The sequence below is a fragment of the Hemibagrus wyckioides genome, linkage group LG06, assembly GCF_019097595.1.
Source record: "Hemibagrus wyckioides isolate EC202008001 linkage group LG06, SWU_Hwy_1.0, whole genome shotgun sequence".
Taxonomy (NCBI): Eukaryota; Metazoa; Chordata; class Actinopteri; order Siluriformes; family Bagridae; genus Hemibagrus; species Hemibagrus wyckioides.
Genome location: NC_080715.1, coordinates 21,684,247 through 21,700,653, shown reverse-complemented (window position 1 = coordinate 21,700,653; position 16,407 = coordinate 21,684,247). Strand labels below are relative to the sequence as shown.

Here is a 16,407-nt window from a genome sequence, read left to right as displayed (position 1 = left end):
TACATTCTAAATCATAAAGCTGATTCAGACATGATCCACTGCCTGTGTATTAGCTGATTATATTCTGATGGGGTGAGACTGATATTCATTGATTCACCAATTTCCATATTTATAGTTGCTGTTGTTTAGCATTCAATCAAAGTGAAGTGGGTTGAAGAGTGCCATGTAGAAAGTTGATCGATACAGACAGTCTCCTCTGAAGGAGGAAAAAACCGCTTCACCAGCTTTCTGTTACTCACAGAGAGTATGGGGAGAGAGAGAGAGAGAGAGAAAACCTACAAACTGACCACTCATCCTCATAATCCTTATTTTCCTCTCTCAGAGGAAAAACCTTAATCTCATCAGGACATGGGTACACACAGGGGCCACATATGATGCATCTAGCATGGATTTCTGCTCAGTAAAACCAAGCTATTTGTGTTTGTACTAGAACCAGACACTCAGACAGATCAATAGACACTTTACCTTAATAAGCACACACACACACACACACACACACGCTCACACACACACACAGGCCTTTGACTCCCCTTCTGGTCACTAACCTCTGATCCATACATCTTTACCCAGTCTATATGCCAATATGTCTGAGAGTTTTATGAGAGTGTGTGTTTTGTAGACAATGTTGTTCATGTATGGATCTCAATGAGACAGAGATGTGTGGACAGATAGCAGTGTTCAAGCAGCAGAACGGAGCTCTCAGCACCCTGACACACCGTCAAATCCGTCATCACTCTCTGGAGCCTTACAGCTGTGTGTGTGTGTGTGTGTGTGATAGTGGAGAACAATGTACTTATTCTCTTGGCTTATTGCTCATGAATAGAGACAAAGAAGCAGCTGATGTTTAATGTTGATTAATCCATTCATTAACCTGGCTCTAACCTGTGAGCATGATTGACACCACCTGACCGGCTCGAATCAGCCATGTACCAGAAAAATAAATGAAACACCATCCCTTTGATACATCTGTTCCAGCCAATTAGATGGAGTCATGCAGTTGTTGGTGGGAATTTGTGACAGACATTTTTCTGTAGGGTTCTGAATCTCTGACAAACTGCTGAAGTTTTAGGTTTGAATGTCTTATCTCATTTCTATTTCCCTGCCTTCCTCATCTCTTTCCTTTTAGCTCCTTTTTTTTTTTTATCTCCCTCTAGCCCCCTTGAATATGTGTAGAGCGCTTGCACGCTCTTTTTAAAATTCTGTTCGTAGGATATATCAGCTGAGATATGTAAAGCACGTCGATTCTCTTATCTCTGTGTTAGCTCAGGGCTTGAAATTAGCCAATGCTCCATTTTATCGTGAGAAATCACTGCTTATTTTATAGCCAGAGGCTCATAATTGCTCACTTGACAGTCGATGTTTTAATTCCACTATCAGACCGACAAAAAGATATACACTTTCACTGCAATTCTCTAAACATTTCTGTATAGATATGTATTTTAGTCCTGATTTCTCTGTCAGCAGAAGCCAGATGTGAGGAACATTTGAATTTTAAACATATAGCTCCCTGCACTGATTCTCTGAACCCATAAATCATAAGTCAGCCCCCCACCAGCCACATACGCAGTACTGCACTGTAGACACCCCTTTCCCCCTCAGTCCCCCACTCCTCCTCCTCAGGGCTTCACTCTTAATGACTTACTTAACTCACTATTGTCTAGTAATGTTGCTCATCCTGCATTCAGGAACCTCCGGCACTGGCACCATAATGAGAGCTTGTTTATCATCAATTGCTGACTGAAGAATTAGGGTCAGAAAGACTCTATTTGTTTATGTCTCCTCTCTTTGTCTTTTTTCTTTCCCTCCCTTTTCCCAATGCTCCTCACCCTTGACCGCCTTGTCTACGACGCTGACTCTGACAGTCCGGGGTCAATGCGCTTCTGCAGGACGTAAATGGGAACGTACCACTCGACTACACCACAGAGGGGAGCGAGACCAGCTACATTCTCACCAAGCATCTGGAAGAGTGTGGTACGCTCAATAAATAAATAAAGAGCCTTATATTAGACCTGGAAAAAATAGTTAATAAGATATGAGAAAAAGTGTAGACCCTTAAATGTTGAAATGAGGATCTGTTTATCTTATTCTGCTCTACACTGTCGTTATGTGAATGCAAATCCTGCACCCAGGCTGGAAATTAGAGAGGGATTAAACAACAACCTTGCCTTTTTTTTTTAATGGCCACTTTTAAACAACACTCTTTTGTTATTCAGCGAAGGTTAGGGTATTTCCTGTTTGCATATAATCTATTTGCGAGACAGAACCTCTCAGGAATATGGGTATGCATAAGAATTAAGAGGAAAGGCAGGAAATGTGTATTTTTCATACATGAGCTGCTCACTTAATTCGAGAATTAGCTGCTGAACGGATCATAAGGTATATCCACACAGTTATGCTTGGCGATGAGATAGAAACACAGATTAATGAACAGAGACCTAAAGAAGCAATTGCTTGCATGATTGAAAAGTCAACAGCTCTGAAATCTGCTACAGACATAATAAGCAATATTATCTTTTCTAATATATTGCATCGGTAATATTATTTTTGTTTAATAGCACATGCATGCACTGAACAGATGTTGGTCTGTAAAATGTGCTAACAATGCAGATATGACCTGACATCCCTAGCAACTCAGCCAAGCTATGTGTCCTGTCAACCCACACCTAAAGTAATAGCCACTTAGTCTACTAATCAATCAGCCTGAGACCTAAGTCCTAAGGGAAAAGTGAAGCTTGCGTCTAGGTTAGGGCACTAACATTAGAGGGAATTAAAGCCTAAAAATAACTGCATGTGCAACTTCTCTGTCATTCTGATGTGTTGTATTAATATGCAAAAATGTAATTACCAGTTTATTACAAGGTTCATTACTAGTTTGTACACTATGTGTAACTGTGTATATGTGTATAAATGTCATTATGAATAGCTAGTACAGGCACTGATCATTGTCAGATATTCTGTTGATCATCATGAGCTTGCAAAATAGTCATTTCTGCGCCATGTACAATGACTGAGACGTATTGCAATATACAAATATTTAATAATTCAGTTGGAGCTTCCTTCAGATAATAATCAATGGAAACTATTTCACCTGCTATACTACTTTTCATGTGTGTTTATGGTAAAGATGGAATATACTCTGCAGATATAACATGCTGAACTGAACCTGTTCACTGAACTGCAGGAAATAAATAAGTGGGGGGAAAAAGGGAAATACGTGTATAGTAGTAGCACAGAGACAGATCATTTGTAGCATTTAGTTCAAATCTCATTCAATTCCATGAAGTATAGAAGTATAAGAGCTCCGGTTGATCTATCCAGATCCACATAACGTCACTACACAAACACTATTTGTTCCTCATGTGTATCTGACATGTCTGTATCTGTATTCAGTCACTGTCACTTCTGAACAGTTCCAAGCTCTCAGTAGCAGCATGAAACTCTGCAGGATTTACATTACAGTAGGAAAGAGATGACAGGTCTGTTAGAACACACTCGATTCGTACACTGTATGGCCAGAAATTTGTAAACACCTGACCCTCACACCCATATGTGCTTGGAGAACATCTCATTCCAGATTTAATCCTCTCTCTGCTGTTATAATAAGCTTCACTCTTCTTAAGAAAGGCTTTTCACTAGATTTTGGAGCATGACTATGGGGATTTGCTCATTCAGCCACGTGAGCATTAATGAGATCAGACACTGATATCGAGTGAGGTGGCCTAGGGTGCAGTTAATGTTCCAGTTCAACCAGCACAAATGTCTTCAGTGGGAATGAGGGTAGGGCTGTGTGCAGGAAACTAACTTCTTCATGGACCTTGCTTTGTGCACAGACGTATTGTCAGGTCCTTTAGTTGCATTGAAGGGAAATTGGAATAATACAACATTCAAATTATACAATTGTGTCCTTCTAATTTTGTGACAACAGTTTAATGAAGGCCCTCATATAGATTATTATCACTACACATACATTACAGCACAGTGGAATTCTTTTCTTTACATATCCCAGCTGAGGAGGTTGCGGTCAGAGTGCAGAGGCAGCTATGTTGCAGCACCCCTGGAGCAGAGAGGGTTAAGGGCCTTGCTCAATTGCCCAACAGTGGCACTGGTTGAACCAAACCTTCTGATCAACAACCTAGAGCCTAAACCACTTAAGCTATCACTGGCCCATATGGGTGTGATGGTCAGGTGTCCACAAACGTTTGAAGTGTAGTTTTGAAACTACCCCTGAAGTGCAGTTCTAACATCTTCCAAAGATTTTTAGTAGTTCACTTAGTAAACAGTTGATCACCATTGGATAAAAAAGATAAAAAGTGATCAATAACAGAATTCCCATTAGACTAGACATTTTTTACACAAACAAGTATGGTGATTTTTCCTGCTCTTTGTTCCCTGCTACATAAATTTTTCTTCTGACCTTATTCTGTCAGTTTGGTCACACGCTTCAGAGAAAGAAAAAAAAATATTATTGTTCATCATGTACAGAGGCAAGAAAAAAGAAAGGGAAAGAAAGGGGATTCTTCAGAAAGAGAAGTCTGTTGAAGCAACGTGGTCTTGCTCAGAGTTCTGTGGAAGCGATTAAAAAAAGGGGGGGGAAATCCCATGTCGGTTTTACCTGCAGGGGAATAGCAGGCTAACAATGGACTTCTCCTCACTATCAGTATACCATCCTCTCACTGCAGTATTCCTACACCCCCTATAAAACAGCTTAGTGTAAAGTTTTTGTGTGAATCTCCAACACATATCTCATGTACATAATCCAAAACTTTAGCACTAAACAGCCTCATCAGATCAGTGTGGGATGTGAGAACAAACTTAATCTCCTACTGTGTGTGTATGTGTGTGTGTCAGGAGTGGATGTGAGTTCTATACACCAGATGAAGACTCAGAGAGCCTCTGTCATGCTGTCAGACGTGAGACAGCTGGTCAGCAGTGGAGCCAATGTCAACCAGAGAAACGAGGACGGAGTCACACTGGTGAGCAGACATTCACCTCATTTAACCTCGGCTTTAACTCACTTATTCTGTTCGTTGTCCTTAAATGACCTTTAGGGATACTCTTGTAAATGTCCATTGTGAAATATCTTATCTGCATCTAACGGATAATTAAGATAAGCTAGTATTATAGTATTAGAGTATGTATACTTCACATGATTAGGAAATTTGCCTGTGTAGTAATATAGTGTGTGTTTCTATATTTGTAAATGATATTATTCTCTATTATTTAAAGTCTTTTAATAAAGTCTTCTTCATAAACTTGAACTTGAATGAATATTTCATACTGTTTGAATTTTTTTCTGCTTACCGTACTCATAAAGCCTAGTTATTTGGCCCAATTATTCTCGATACAGTTACAGTACAGGAGTGCTTTGGAAAGGAGTTCTTTTTTTTATTAACTATTTTAACTGATGATTATAAACACAATTAGAGCTTAAATAGAAATAAATATATAAACCAACATGGCATGGAGTTTTCACAGTTAGACAGTGAAAAACATTGAAATGTAGCACAATAAAACGCTTTCACTAATATGGTATGTTTAACTAACTAAGCAGCTCCAGGATTGTAAGATATGGTTCATTGTGCAGCTCTATTATAGAACATTTCCAAATAGCTGACAAGCATTTAATAAACTCAGCAAAATGCAATTACTGAACAAATGCATTTTCATTTCAGTGCTGATTAGTGTTGCTTTATTTCTGTGTGTGTGGGTGTGGGTGTGTAGCTACACATAGCTTGTGCTAGCGGCTATAGGGAGGTGGTGGATCTGTTACTGGAGAACGGAGCTAATGTACAGCCCACAGACAACAGCTACTGGACCCCACTCCACCTGGCTGCCAAATATGGACAGGTCAGTCACTAAAGTTCATCCACACAGAACATGTGACATGCATTCCAGCGCTTATCCATGCCATAGCTATTAAATGAAAATGTTTGTAACTGAAGCAGGTCAGAAAAAAAACAATAAGTCAAACATGAATGTGCACATGGTTGAAGCCGGAAAGGTCAAAGCTGGTGAATTATTACGATGCATATTTTTTCTGCTTTGTCATGGCCACTTGATAGATGATTATTGGCATTCTTAGTTAATGAAACCCTCTTGCTAATTCATTTAAATTTGCAGGCTCATTTGCACAATGCAGCAATCATCCACCTCATGTAATACAGTTGTGCAAATGAATGCTGTTCATGGTAATGGAAGTCAGCTTTTGAATGCTTTTTTTTCTAATCTGGAATCTCTATGGCTGAAATTAATTGAAAGTTTAGTAACACAACATTAACTAAGGAATAAAACACAAAAGCTTCAAACATATCAACAATATAATACTTATAATTTATTTAATAAATATCATGTTTATTATTATTCTATAAATTATATTATATTATTATATTATTATGTATTTTGTTTATTATTAGGTTTAAATTAAGTGACGTGTCCTCCATACGAGTGTAATACCTATGATTTGAATTACAGCACTACATTTGGACCTGGTGTTAGAGAAAATAAATCAGCTTTCAGAGAAATGAACACTTCTGTGGTATCAGGTTTCCCTCCTTTATATCAATTACCTCATTAATTAATATTAAGAAGCCAAAAAAAAAGGCAGTACTTCAATCAGATATTTTTCTGTCTTAATCACTATTCAGCTAATGTTATTAGGATATTGTATTGCTGGTCACTGGGTGTAAATGTCACTGTTTAACATCACTTCTAATTTCCATAGTTTGATTAATTGAATTAATTATGTTAAGGTCATTGTGGATTTTTAATTGTGTTTAGTCACGGAGGAATAAACATTCACTCACTTATTAAACCCACTGCTCGTCTTCACACCATTCTGTACTCTGAATATGTGGTCAAAGGTCCGAGTATCCTGACCAGTGCTGCTGTCTGAAATCCCTGATTTCTGCTGATTATATTATAAATTATTCTACATTTCCCTGCTGAATAATCTGATATATATATATATATATATATATATATATATATATATATATATATATATATATATATATATATATATATATATATATATATATCTATTAAGGTGTTTGTGGACACCTTACTATCACACCAATACCAGTACAAAGCTCTCAGTTGTATAGGATGTTTTTTGTATGTTATAACATTACAGTCTTCCATCACTGGAACAAATGGGGTCAAGCCCAACCATGTTCCAGTATCATGATGCTCCTCTGCACAAAGCCCAAAGGTCCATTATGACCTGGTTTGCCAAGGTTGGTGTGTAAGAACTCCTCCACAGAGCTCTGACCTCAACCCCACTGAAATTCTCTGGGATGAAATGGAATGCTGACCACGGCTTATTAATGCTGTTGTGGATGACTGGGCAAATGCCCACAGCCATGTTCTAAAATCAGATGGAAAACCTTCCCAGAAGAGTGATGGTCAGATGTCCAAAAACTGATGGTATTGTTGTGTAACCTGTCCCATGTGTCACCTAATGACAAAACTTTAATATTAAGAACTCGAAACAATCTAAACTTCTTTCTTCGCATATCCAATCCTTGGGGGTTGGGGTCAGAGCACAGAGTCAGCCATGATGCAGCACCCCTGAACAGGGTGGGTTAGGGGCCTTGCTCAAGAGCCACCACCACCCTATGTGTTTAAATGCAAGACGAGGGACTGCTTAAAAGAAGTTGAAAGTCTATTGAAGTTTTCTAACCATCTCCATTTTATATAATAAATGCTCGTTTTAATCCTCCATGCAGAAAGTGGCTTTGTGCACACATAAATTTTTTAACCACTTGAATCTCAGGTCCTGAAAATCTTGACTTGCACACTAATGAAAGATTATTGCTCCATTTCTTAATTTTCTTTACTTGCCACTGATTTTTGGTTGATATTAAATTAGTTTAATGGCATATTTCTGGGCTCTGTGCACCACATTCAGGAAAATAAATAACGAAAACTAAAGATTAAGTAGGTTAAGAAGCCAGAGCCGAATGAACTGTACGTCTGTGTGTGTGTGAGGGGGGGCATGTGGGCATGTGTATGTGTGTGTGTTTGCATAGTGGCTCATAAGCTCTGAGCTCTCTGAAGGGTGGGAGCATGCTCAGTCTGCTGCAAGGATGTGACCTACATCTACTACAGTCTTTGGCATTCTCTTTGAACTTCTCTCCAGTGTGTGTACGTGAGTGTGTGTTTACTCTTCCTTGTAGATGCATATAGTAAACCAGCTGTTGAAACACAAAGCCGACCCCACTCTACTCAACTACAATCAAGATAAGCCTTCAGGTAGGACATGCGCGCACACACACACACACACACACAAGCTAACAAAGCACAGAAAGAGTAATGCATTATTTCTGGGGAACTGAGGATGCGTTTAGAAGAGGATGAGTGAAAATCACCTGCGTTTGACCTTCATTCAATATTAAATAAACTTTGAATTAATGCGTAAATGTGTCCTGGATCAAAGAAAGCATAAAAGATGAAAGACCATAAAAGAAAACTGTGTGTGTGTGTAAGACTATAAATGGTGGGCAGGTGTGTTGAAAAATCTTTCTATTCTTCAGCACAGTTTATTACGGCTACAGCAGAACATGACCAAAGTCAAGAGAGCAGTGCTCCCTTAAAGTGGGGTTTGTGAAGTACACAATTTATTTATTATTTCTAGTAGTGGAAGACATTTTATAGTTATTGAATGTTTGATTGATTTATTGATTGACTGATTAGTCACTTAAAATGAAGGGATTTAGCTCTGTCTATATAGCTGTAACTTCATCTAAACAAGTATGCCCTTGACTTGGCACTAATGTGTTCTGTCAGGGAGATTTCAGGCATAAAACGTTCTGTGACTTCAATTTTCTAAAAAATATTATTGCACAAAATTAAGTCATGTTCATGAAATGGATCTGTATTGCTGCATGAGTGCATGGAATTTATTTTACAGTTTACCTCGTCTACAAAAAAAATAAATTGAGGAACCCCTGTTGTGTACCTAATAAAAAAAATTGTTTACAGTATATAATCTTTAACATTAGATGAGATTTTTAATGAAAATCATAACCTGTATACCGAAGTAAATAAAAGATCTAATGTAGTAATAAAAGTATTACAATTTAAATAGAGAAAATGACTTTCTTTTTATATAAGAGATTGTTTTCTACCTTTGTTCTACATTTACATTTTACATTTTTTGGCAGAAGCCCTTATCCAAAGCGACTTATCTCTTTTATAAATCTGAGCAAATGATAGATAAGAGCCTTGTTCAAGGCAGAATGGTGGACCTGGGATTTGAACTCACAACCATCTGATCAGTATTCCAACATGTTGTCCACTGAGATGCCCCTTCCTGATAATAAAGGTGCTTTCATCATCTCTATCCCATTCCTCACATTCAGTGTGTTAATAAATTGCTTGTTTCTTAAGCAAGCCTGAACTTAAGGATACACTCAGGCACAGTCTTTGTAGCATAGCCCCTTTAGGGTCCTTAAGATGAGTGTTTGACCTTGGTGAAGATGGCTTGAGTTTGAGAGAGCAAGAGAGAGAGAGAGGCAGAGAGAGAGGGAGGGGTAAAGACAGTATAGGATCCTGTTGTGCCTCTTATAGCTTATCAAATGGAGGGTATTTTATTGTCTCTGTGCCTCATAAGCACAGCTTGATCGATCCACCATGGGCCTCATCACCTGTCTCAGTATAAGTCAATCCACATGAAATACTGAGAGAGCTACTGAGAGCAGGGCTGAAAAACGAGAGTGTTACTTACAGTACAGTGAGGGATAAAATTCTCAGCTTGCTATTGAGCTCAGAGTGTCATGATAGCTGCTGCATCTGTATTAGCTAATATTGATGTGAGCTGAAGTGACAGAGACAAATGAAGTGTCATTGATTTTGAGTAATCTAACCTGTGTGTGCTGGTAATTAGCACAAGTAGCTGAACTTCCTCTTGCTTTGGATACATCTGCCACATCACAGTGTAGTTTCACACATTTAATGCTTAACCTTTTCCTCATTTCAGATATTGCTGCATCGGACCAAATAGCAGACATGCTGCTGAAGGCAGAGGAATTCTGGGTGCAGCGACAGAAGGACCCAACATTCCTACCCCCTCATTCAGAAGAACACTGTGAAGATCTCAGCCAGGATATCAGCATGCTGGTTAAAAAACTGTATGTATTTTATGAGGGATTATGCAGATAATAATCGCTCATTCACCAAAACTGTGTACAGAATCAAGAACACACAGTGACATAGAAACATATTGATTGATTTGAGCACAACTGCTGAATCAGCTTTAGCATCTTTCAGGAAGCAAACCTCTGCTCAGTAGTCCATTACTGATAAGTCGTACACATCTCAGTTTCCCCTCATATACATCTATTGTATGAGCCATGTTTTATTGTTGACCTGAGATTATCTATGTCCAGGTCAGATGGTGAACTAGCTGTTTTTGTGCAGTATAATTAAGCACTGTGTAAATCTGAACCATTTAATAACCCTTTTTAGCGATCTTTACTAGTCTACCTAGCATCCTTATGCTGTGCTCAGTATACAGTATATTTCCTGTAGAACGCCTATCACATTGCCCATTTCGAAGAGGGACAGTCTGTTGGAGAAGGACATCATGTTTCGGGACGCAGGAGGAGCACTGACTCGTCAGACGTCCCAGGACACCGGGCCGGATGGACCCTACCCCAGCACCACTAGCAAACTGGAACAGGTAGAGAAAACTAGATAACAGCACTAACCACTGCTGTTCTGTTCATTTTTCTTCTTGACAATGAGGGACTAAGACAAATGTTCTGTATCTGGTAGACCTGGACCCAGACGCACTTGACTGGAATTTAGATTAATGCAGTGACTGGTCTACACTACTGGACTGCAAAATGTGTGTTATGTGTCATAGTTTAGCTGATGAATCATGAGCTAGTGGTTTGTGTGCACACCATGGTGGCTGCCCTAACACGATGACCTCTGACCTGTAGGAAATAGTGGAAATGATAAGAGTTAGTCTCACGGTGCTCACTGGAGAGGCTATTGTGTACATGTTTCATTACAGGTCTTTAAATTTTCAAACCTTAAGGTGGTACAGTACTGTGTGAAAAATAATGAAACTTGATTAAGCAGTAAGCGTGAGGAGAGGAGGTAAAGACGCGCTCATGGTTATATAGTAGTTAAAAGATTAAAGCTACTCTAATGACATTTCTCTTCAGGTGAAGTTAATGCCTCCAGCACCAAACGATGACCTGGCCTCTCTGAGTGAGCTGACGGACAGCAGCCTTCTGTACGAGATGCAGAAACGCTTTGGCAACAACCAGATCTATGTAAGTTCACACAGACGCACTCTGTAGGCAATACCTGGGGTAGTTTGAAGCTGCATCTTCTGTACTGTATATAATATTGATTTTTAGTTCTTTCTGAGGCTCTGCAGTGTATTTGAGCTGGCTTTTCTTAGGAAAGGAGCTCACACTGAGTCTAATCCCATGTGCAGGCCTGCACTTAGGGCATGACTTTAGAAAAATTCCCCTCCTCCTTTCTCTTGGGATAGCTGGAAGGGAAGAAGGTCTGGATGCTTGCCTTTAGTGCACATTTTGATCTCTGTCTGAGCCATTGGGCTCAGTATGCTTCACCTCATGGTTGTGGGCTTGCCAACAGCTAGAACACACTCACTGACACTCTCACTCTGCTTTGAGATTTTGGGCTCAGTTGAGGCTTGACTGTAGCCTTGCCAGACCCTGGTGTGTGCATGGCAGCCCTTTAGGCTCCTCTATACACTGGCCAGACACTCTGGAGCGAAGCTAAGAGGCTCCTACAATGTTTTTTTGTTTGTATTTTTTTGGGTTACTCAGTTACAAATAGGCACTGAGCATTTAAATGGATGTATATATTATTACCTGTTGTTCTGATAAAGTTAACAGGAGCCACTGTACATTACTTAATGCTGAATAATATTAAAAATAATTATTCAGGAAGAGAACTTGGCTATAAATTACTATTATTATTATTATTATTATTATTATTATATAATATATATATATAAAATATTTTTTCATTCAATTTTTTGTTAATTTTCAGTTCTATTATGTTCCTTTAAAATTTAAAGAAGACTTTAATCTTTATTTTTCTCTCCATTTATTTTCTGTATACATAGCAGCTCTCAGGTCACTAAGCAAATGATTCAGTTGTATGCGCTTATTTCATTAAACAGGACAGTCATCCTCATTCATATGTACACACACACTCATACACACACACACACACACACACACACAAGCAAGCAAGCTAGATAGTAATTCTTCACACATTCTCAAACAGTTTATCCTCTGTGTGACTCAGTGGAGTTTTGATTAATGGAAGAAATCAATGTCCCATGTACTTTTCCCTCTATCTATGGTTCAGATTGTTTGACTAGCTCTGCTATCAGTGGTTCCGGGCAGGCGGTAATGTCTGGCCACTAGCTCACTCTCAGTGGGAGACTGAAGACTGTGCTGGCTGATGGCTGAAGCCAAATCAATGCCTAATAGCTGCAGCTATTTCCATGCTGTTGTATAGAGCCTAATGAAGCCTCTGCACTGGGTCTGTGTGTGGAAGGACTGCCTGAAAAGCAGAGAGAGAGAGAGAGAGAGAGCAAGTGAGAAATGCAGGAAGAGCAATTTTTCAAGTGTGCAATGCAGCCTAATGATGGCTAGTCATTATCACAGTACAAGGAGTATAGAGAGAGTTTTGTTGACATGGACAGGGATGTTACTAATGTACAACAGGAACAAAGTAGAACGTTTATATTAACATTACAAATGTAACCTCAAGGTAAAATGAAGAGTTCACTTGAATGTCTAGTTAGCATTAATATTCCAGTGCATATGTATGTAAAGAATGAGGTTGTTTCTCCAGAGTGTGGACTCAAACATTAGTATTGGGATTAGCATTCTGTCCACAGACCTCTTTAAAGGAAAGATTGGTCTGCTTACATCGTCCACTATGTTGCCAGTCATGCAAGCCAAATAATGGATTTGCGCCAGTGCTGTAGTTAAGTCGCTTCCATTCAAGTTCAAGTCATGGTTCCAGTCTCAGAGACTCGCAATTCCAAGTCCAACCCAAGGTCTCAATAGGATACTTGGGATTTGTGATCATATAATTCATAAGTGGAATTCGAATGAACTGCAGTATGTTGTAGTAACATTAATGAATTATGCAATATTACACAATCAAGAGTGCTGTTACACTGAATAATATCACAGCTGAAGAGGATCCCAGCAGTGCTGATATCTAATACAGCAGCATGATGGTGAGTGTGATATTGCTGCAGTACAATTGTTCTGAAAAGAAATTAATATTGAATTGTGGACATTTCAGTACACAATATGGCAAAAAAAATGTTGTTTATATTTGCTCTGACAATGAAAATAGTTCCCAAAGAAGTCACAGCTGGATAGTTTGTTGCCATGCAAACACACACATTAGAGTGTCAGCCTATAGTAAGTGTAGGAACAAACTTGCTAGAACTTTACTCCATGAATTAGAGAGATAATGCACCAGTGCTCTTCTACTACTCCTGATGCATGTGCAGCCAAATTAGCCAAATTATTTTTAACATGTCTAGCTTATTTACACAAAATATGGAACATTTGGTAAAAGCGTTCAATGTTGAGTCTTTTTCTTCTTTCGGCTTTTCCCTTCAGGGGTCGCCACAGCGAATCATCTCTCTCCACCTATCCCTATCTTCTGCATCCTCAACACTTGCACCCACTAACTTCATATCCTCATTTATTACATCCATATACCTCCTCTTTGTCCTTCCTCTTTTCCTCCTGCCTGGCAGCTCTGAACATGTCCAAACCATCTTAATCTGGCCTCCCTAACTCTGTCCCCCAAACGTCCAACATGAGCTGTCCCTCTGATGTACTCGTTCCTAATCCTGTCCAACCTGTCACTCCCAAAGAGAACCTCAACATCTTCAGCTCTGCTACCTCCAGCTCTGACTCCTGTCTCTGTCTCAGTGACACTGTCTCTAAACTCAATGTTGAGTCTCAAGTCAGATATAAATGAGTCTGAGACAAGTCATTAAAATAAAGTGTTAAGTCAAAGCTAAGTTCAAGTCCAGTACATGTACTACATCACAAAGTTGAGCTACAGTCGACCATTCACAGTTCAATTTCTGTAATTTTGGGATGTTTATTTTCTGTTATTTGGCTTGGAATCTGTCTCATGATTGTCTCATTGTTCTGTTTTCCAGACTTACATTGGTCACATTCTCCTTCTCATAAACCCCAACAAAGACCTGCCCATCTACTCTAATCTTGTAAGTACTTTCTCTCCTCGCTCGCATAGTGTTTATGTTCTGAACAGTCCTGTAAGTGATGTTAAGTGTGTGTACCTCTGTCGAAAGCTCTGTGCATGAAGAAGGGAGCTGCCTTGATCTCATCATTAATAATTCATCCTTTTCCTGTCAGTGATAAACTGCCCTCCTGTTCACTAGGCCCCAGCACTCACATGTATCCCACCTTTACTCTTCATCCCCACCCTCATGAAAGACACACACTCCAGTTTTGAAATGAGCTCAAGTTGGCCCTGTCTATGGATGCATCTGTCCCTGTATTGACAGAGAGGGTGTGCTCATCAGACCCTGCTCAGTGAGAGGAGAAACTAAAAGATGACAGCTTGGCCATCTGTTTAATTTTAACACTTTAATGATTCACTTTAATTGAAGAGGTTTAGAATGGGTCCTGGTCACACACAAATTCACAAGCATGTATAAAGGTCCAGCTTGGTCTAAGGGTGGGGGATCTGCCCTCACTGGCCCTGCATGTCACATTCATTTCAGGCATGGCTTCTCTTTAAGTGCCTCCCTCTGAGCTTCTGGAGTTATGACACCAGATCTCTTTCTGTTATTCAGTACAGAGTGATGCTACATCATCTTAACCTCCTTTCCTTACTGTGACAAGTGTCTCTTTCTGGGAGCCTTTCCACATCACTCTTATAGCCTATATTGCTTTTTTTTTTTTTTTAGCTTTGCTATAATAAATAAATAGCTTTGGCCCCAAACTTCGTTGCACACATCTTTCTCTCAGGGATGTATTTGCTAATTCTGCTGGTTTTTTTATTACAGTTTCAGCATTTAATTGCTCTATTTAACTACTCTGCCTTATAGTTGATTTTCTCTCTTGAACTAAACTGCACTTGCTCCTTCTTTCCCTCTAGCGCTCTCTCTCTCTCTCTCACTCTTTTTTTTTTTTATTACATTATCTGTGTGTCCTTCTGGTGTCCTCAGTGTGTGCATGCTGAGTCTCCATGAAAGCGAGTAATGAGATCTCAGCTTCCTCAATGGGGTGAATGGGGATAAAATTCATTTTTGTGAATACACACACTCTCACGCATGCTCACACACACTCATGCGCACACAGACACACACTTGTTTATAGTATGTATGTTTTACATGTATATAAACCACGCCCCTTCTCTTTCGTTCGCTCTCTTCAGGTCAGTCAGTTGTATCTGAGCTCCAGTGGTCGTCTCTGTTCCTCTCTTCCTCCTCACATCTTCTCCTCAGCTGAGCGAGCGTTTCACATGATGCTGCAGGAACGACGACCTCAGTGTTTCATCATAAGGTACAGCTGAACCCCTGCACGTGTTCAGAGTGAAATTGTGTTAAAAAATATATGAATAAATACATAATGCTTGATATTAGCTACTTATGTTTAAAGCATTCTTTCTGATAATAAGATAAGGACCAAATCATATAAATGTATAAAAATTTATTTAAAAAAAATACAAAAAGTGTACATTCTGGACTGAGGGTCATTGTTATTGCTGTCTTATAGCCTTGCTGTTGCTGCTTGGATTGTTAAGATCATTATAGAATTATTCTTTCAAGTTATCTCTTTTGAAACCTCTTATATTTATATTATTCTTATGTGGAACTTTTGCAAGCCTCCATTTCCACTGCTGTAGTAAATCCAACTACAATCCAAGTTAGACCGTAGAGTATATACAGCTGAGTTCACGTCTTCTTTCCGAATTTTTCATGGAACATCGCCATCTAATGGTACTAAATTAAAACTGCTTTCCCTCCGAAATCCAAGTGTTTGAATTTAATAATAATTTCACACATTAAACAAATGTAAAAGGAAAATAGTTGCCTGTGCACTGTATTATTTATTTTTTATTCTAGGTCATTTTTGAGATAATTAAATTTCAGTATTTAATTTTTAAAAATGCATTTTATTTTACATTAACTTTTTTAAATGATTAATTTTGTAGTTTTATAGTAAAGCTGTAGTAAAGCATTTCTACTCACACACAATTTAGAGGGTTTTTCAGGAGAACAATATAAATTGGGTTTATGCAGAATTTTATTTTATTTTATTTTATTTTATTTTATTTTATTTTATTTTATTTTATTTTATTTTATTTTATTTTATTTTATTTACATTTTGTGACCGGCTTGTT

General features: G+C 38.7%; 1 protein-coding gene across 3 annotated transcripts in view; it reads left to right on the top strand.

Annotated features, from left to right (window-relative positions):
• The window catches only part of myo16 (myosin XVI), a 122,705-nt gene that overhangs the window by 53,288 nt on the left and 53,010 nt on the right, over positions 1 to 16,407 (top strand). For all 3 annotated transcript variants that reach the window (XM_058393041.1, XM_058393040.1, XM_058393042.1), the window contains exons 5-13: positions 1,863 to 1,971; positions 4,849 to 4,973; positions 5,722 to 5,847; positions 8,178 to 8,253; positions 9,980 to 10,130; positions 10,531 to 10,681; positions 11,175 to 11,285; positions 14,195 to 14,260; positions 15,439 to 15,566. In XM_058393041.1, the coding sequence (XP_058249024.1) occupies positions 1,863 to 1,971; positions 4,849 to 4,973; positions 5,722 to 5,847; positions 8,178 to 8,253; positions 9,980 to 10,130; positions 10,531 to 10,681; positions 11,175 to 11,285; positions 14,195 to 14,260; positions 15,439 to 15,566 (1,043 nt within the window). The remainder of the gene's footprint in view (positions 1 to 1,862; positions 1,972 to 4,848; positions 4,974 to 5,721; positions 5,848 to 8,177; positions 8,254 to 9,979; positions 10,131 to 10,530; positions 10,682 to 11,174; positions 11,286 to 14,194; positions 14,261 to 15,438; positions 15,567 to 16,407) is intronic.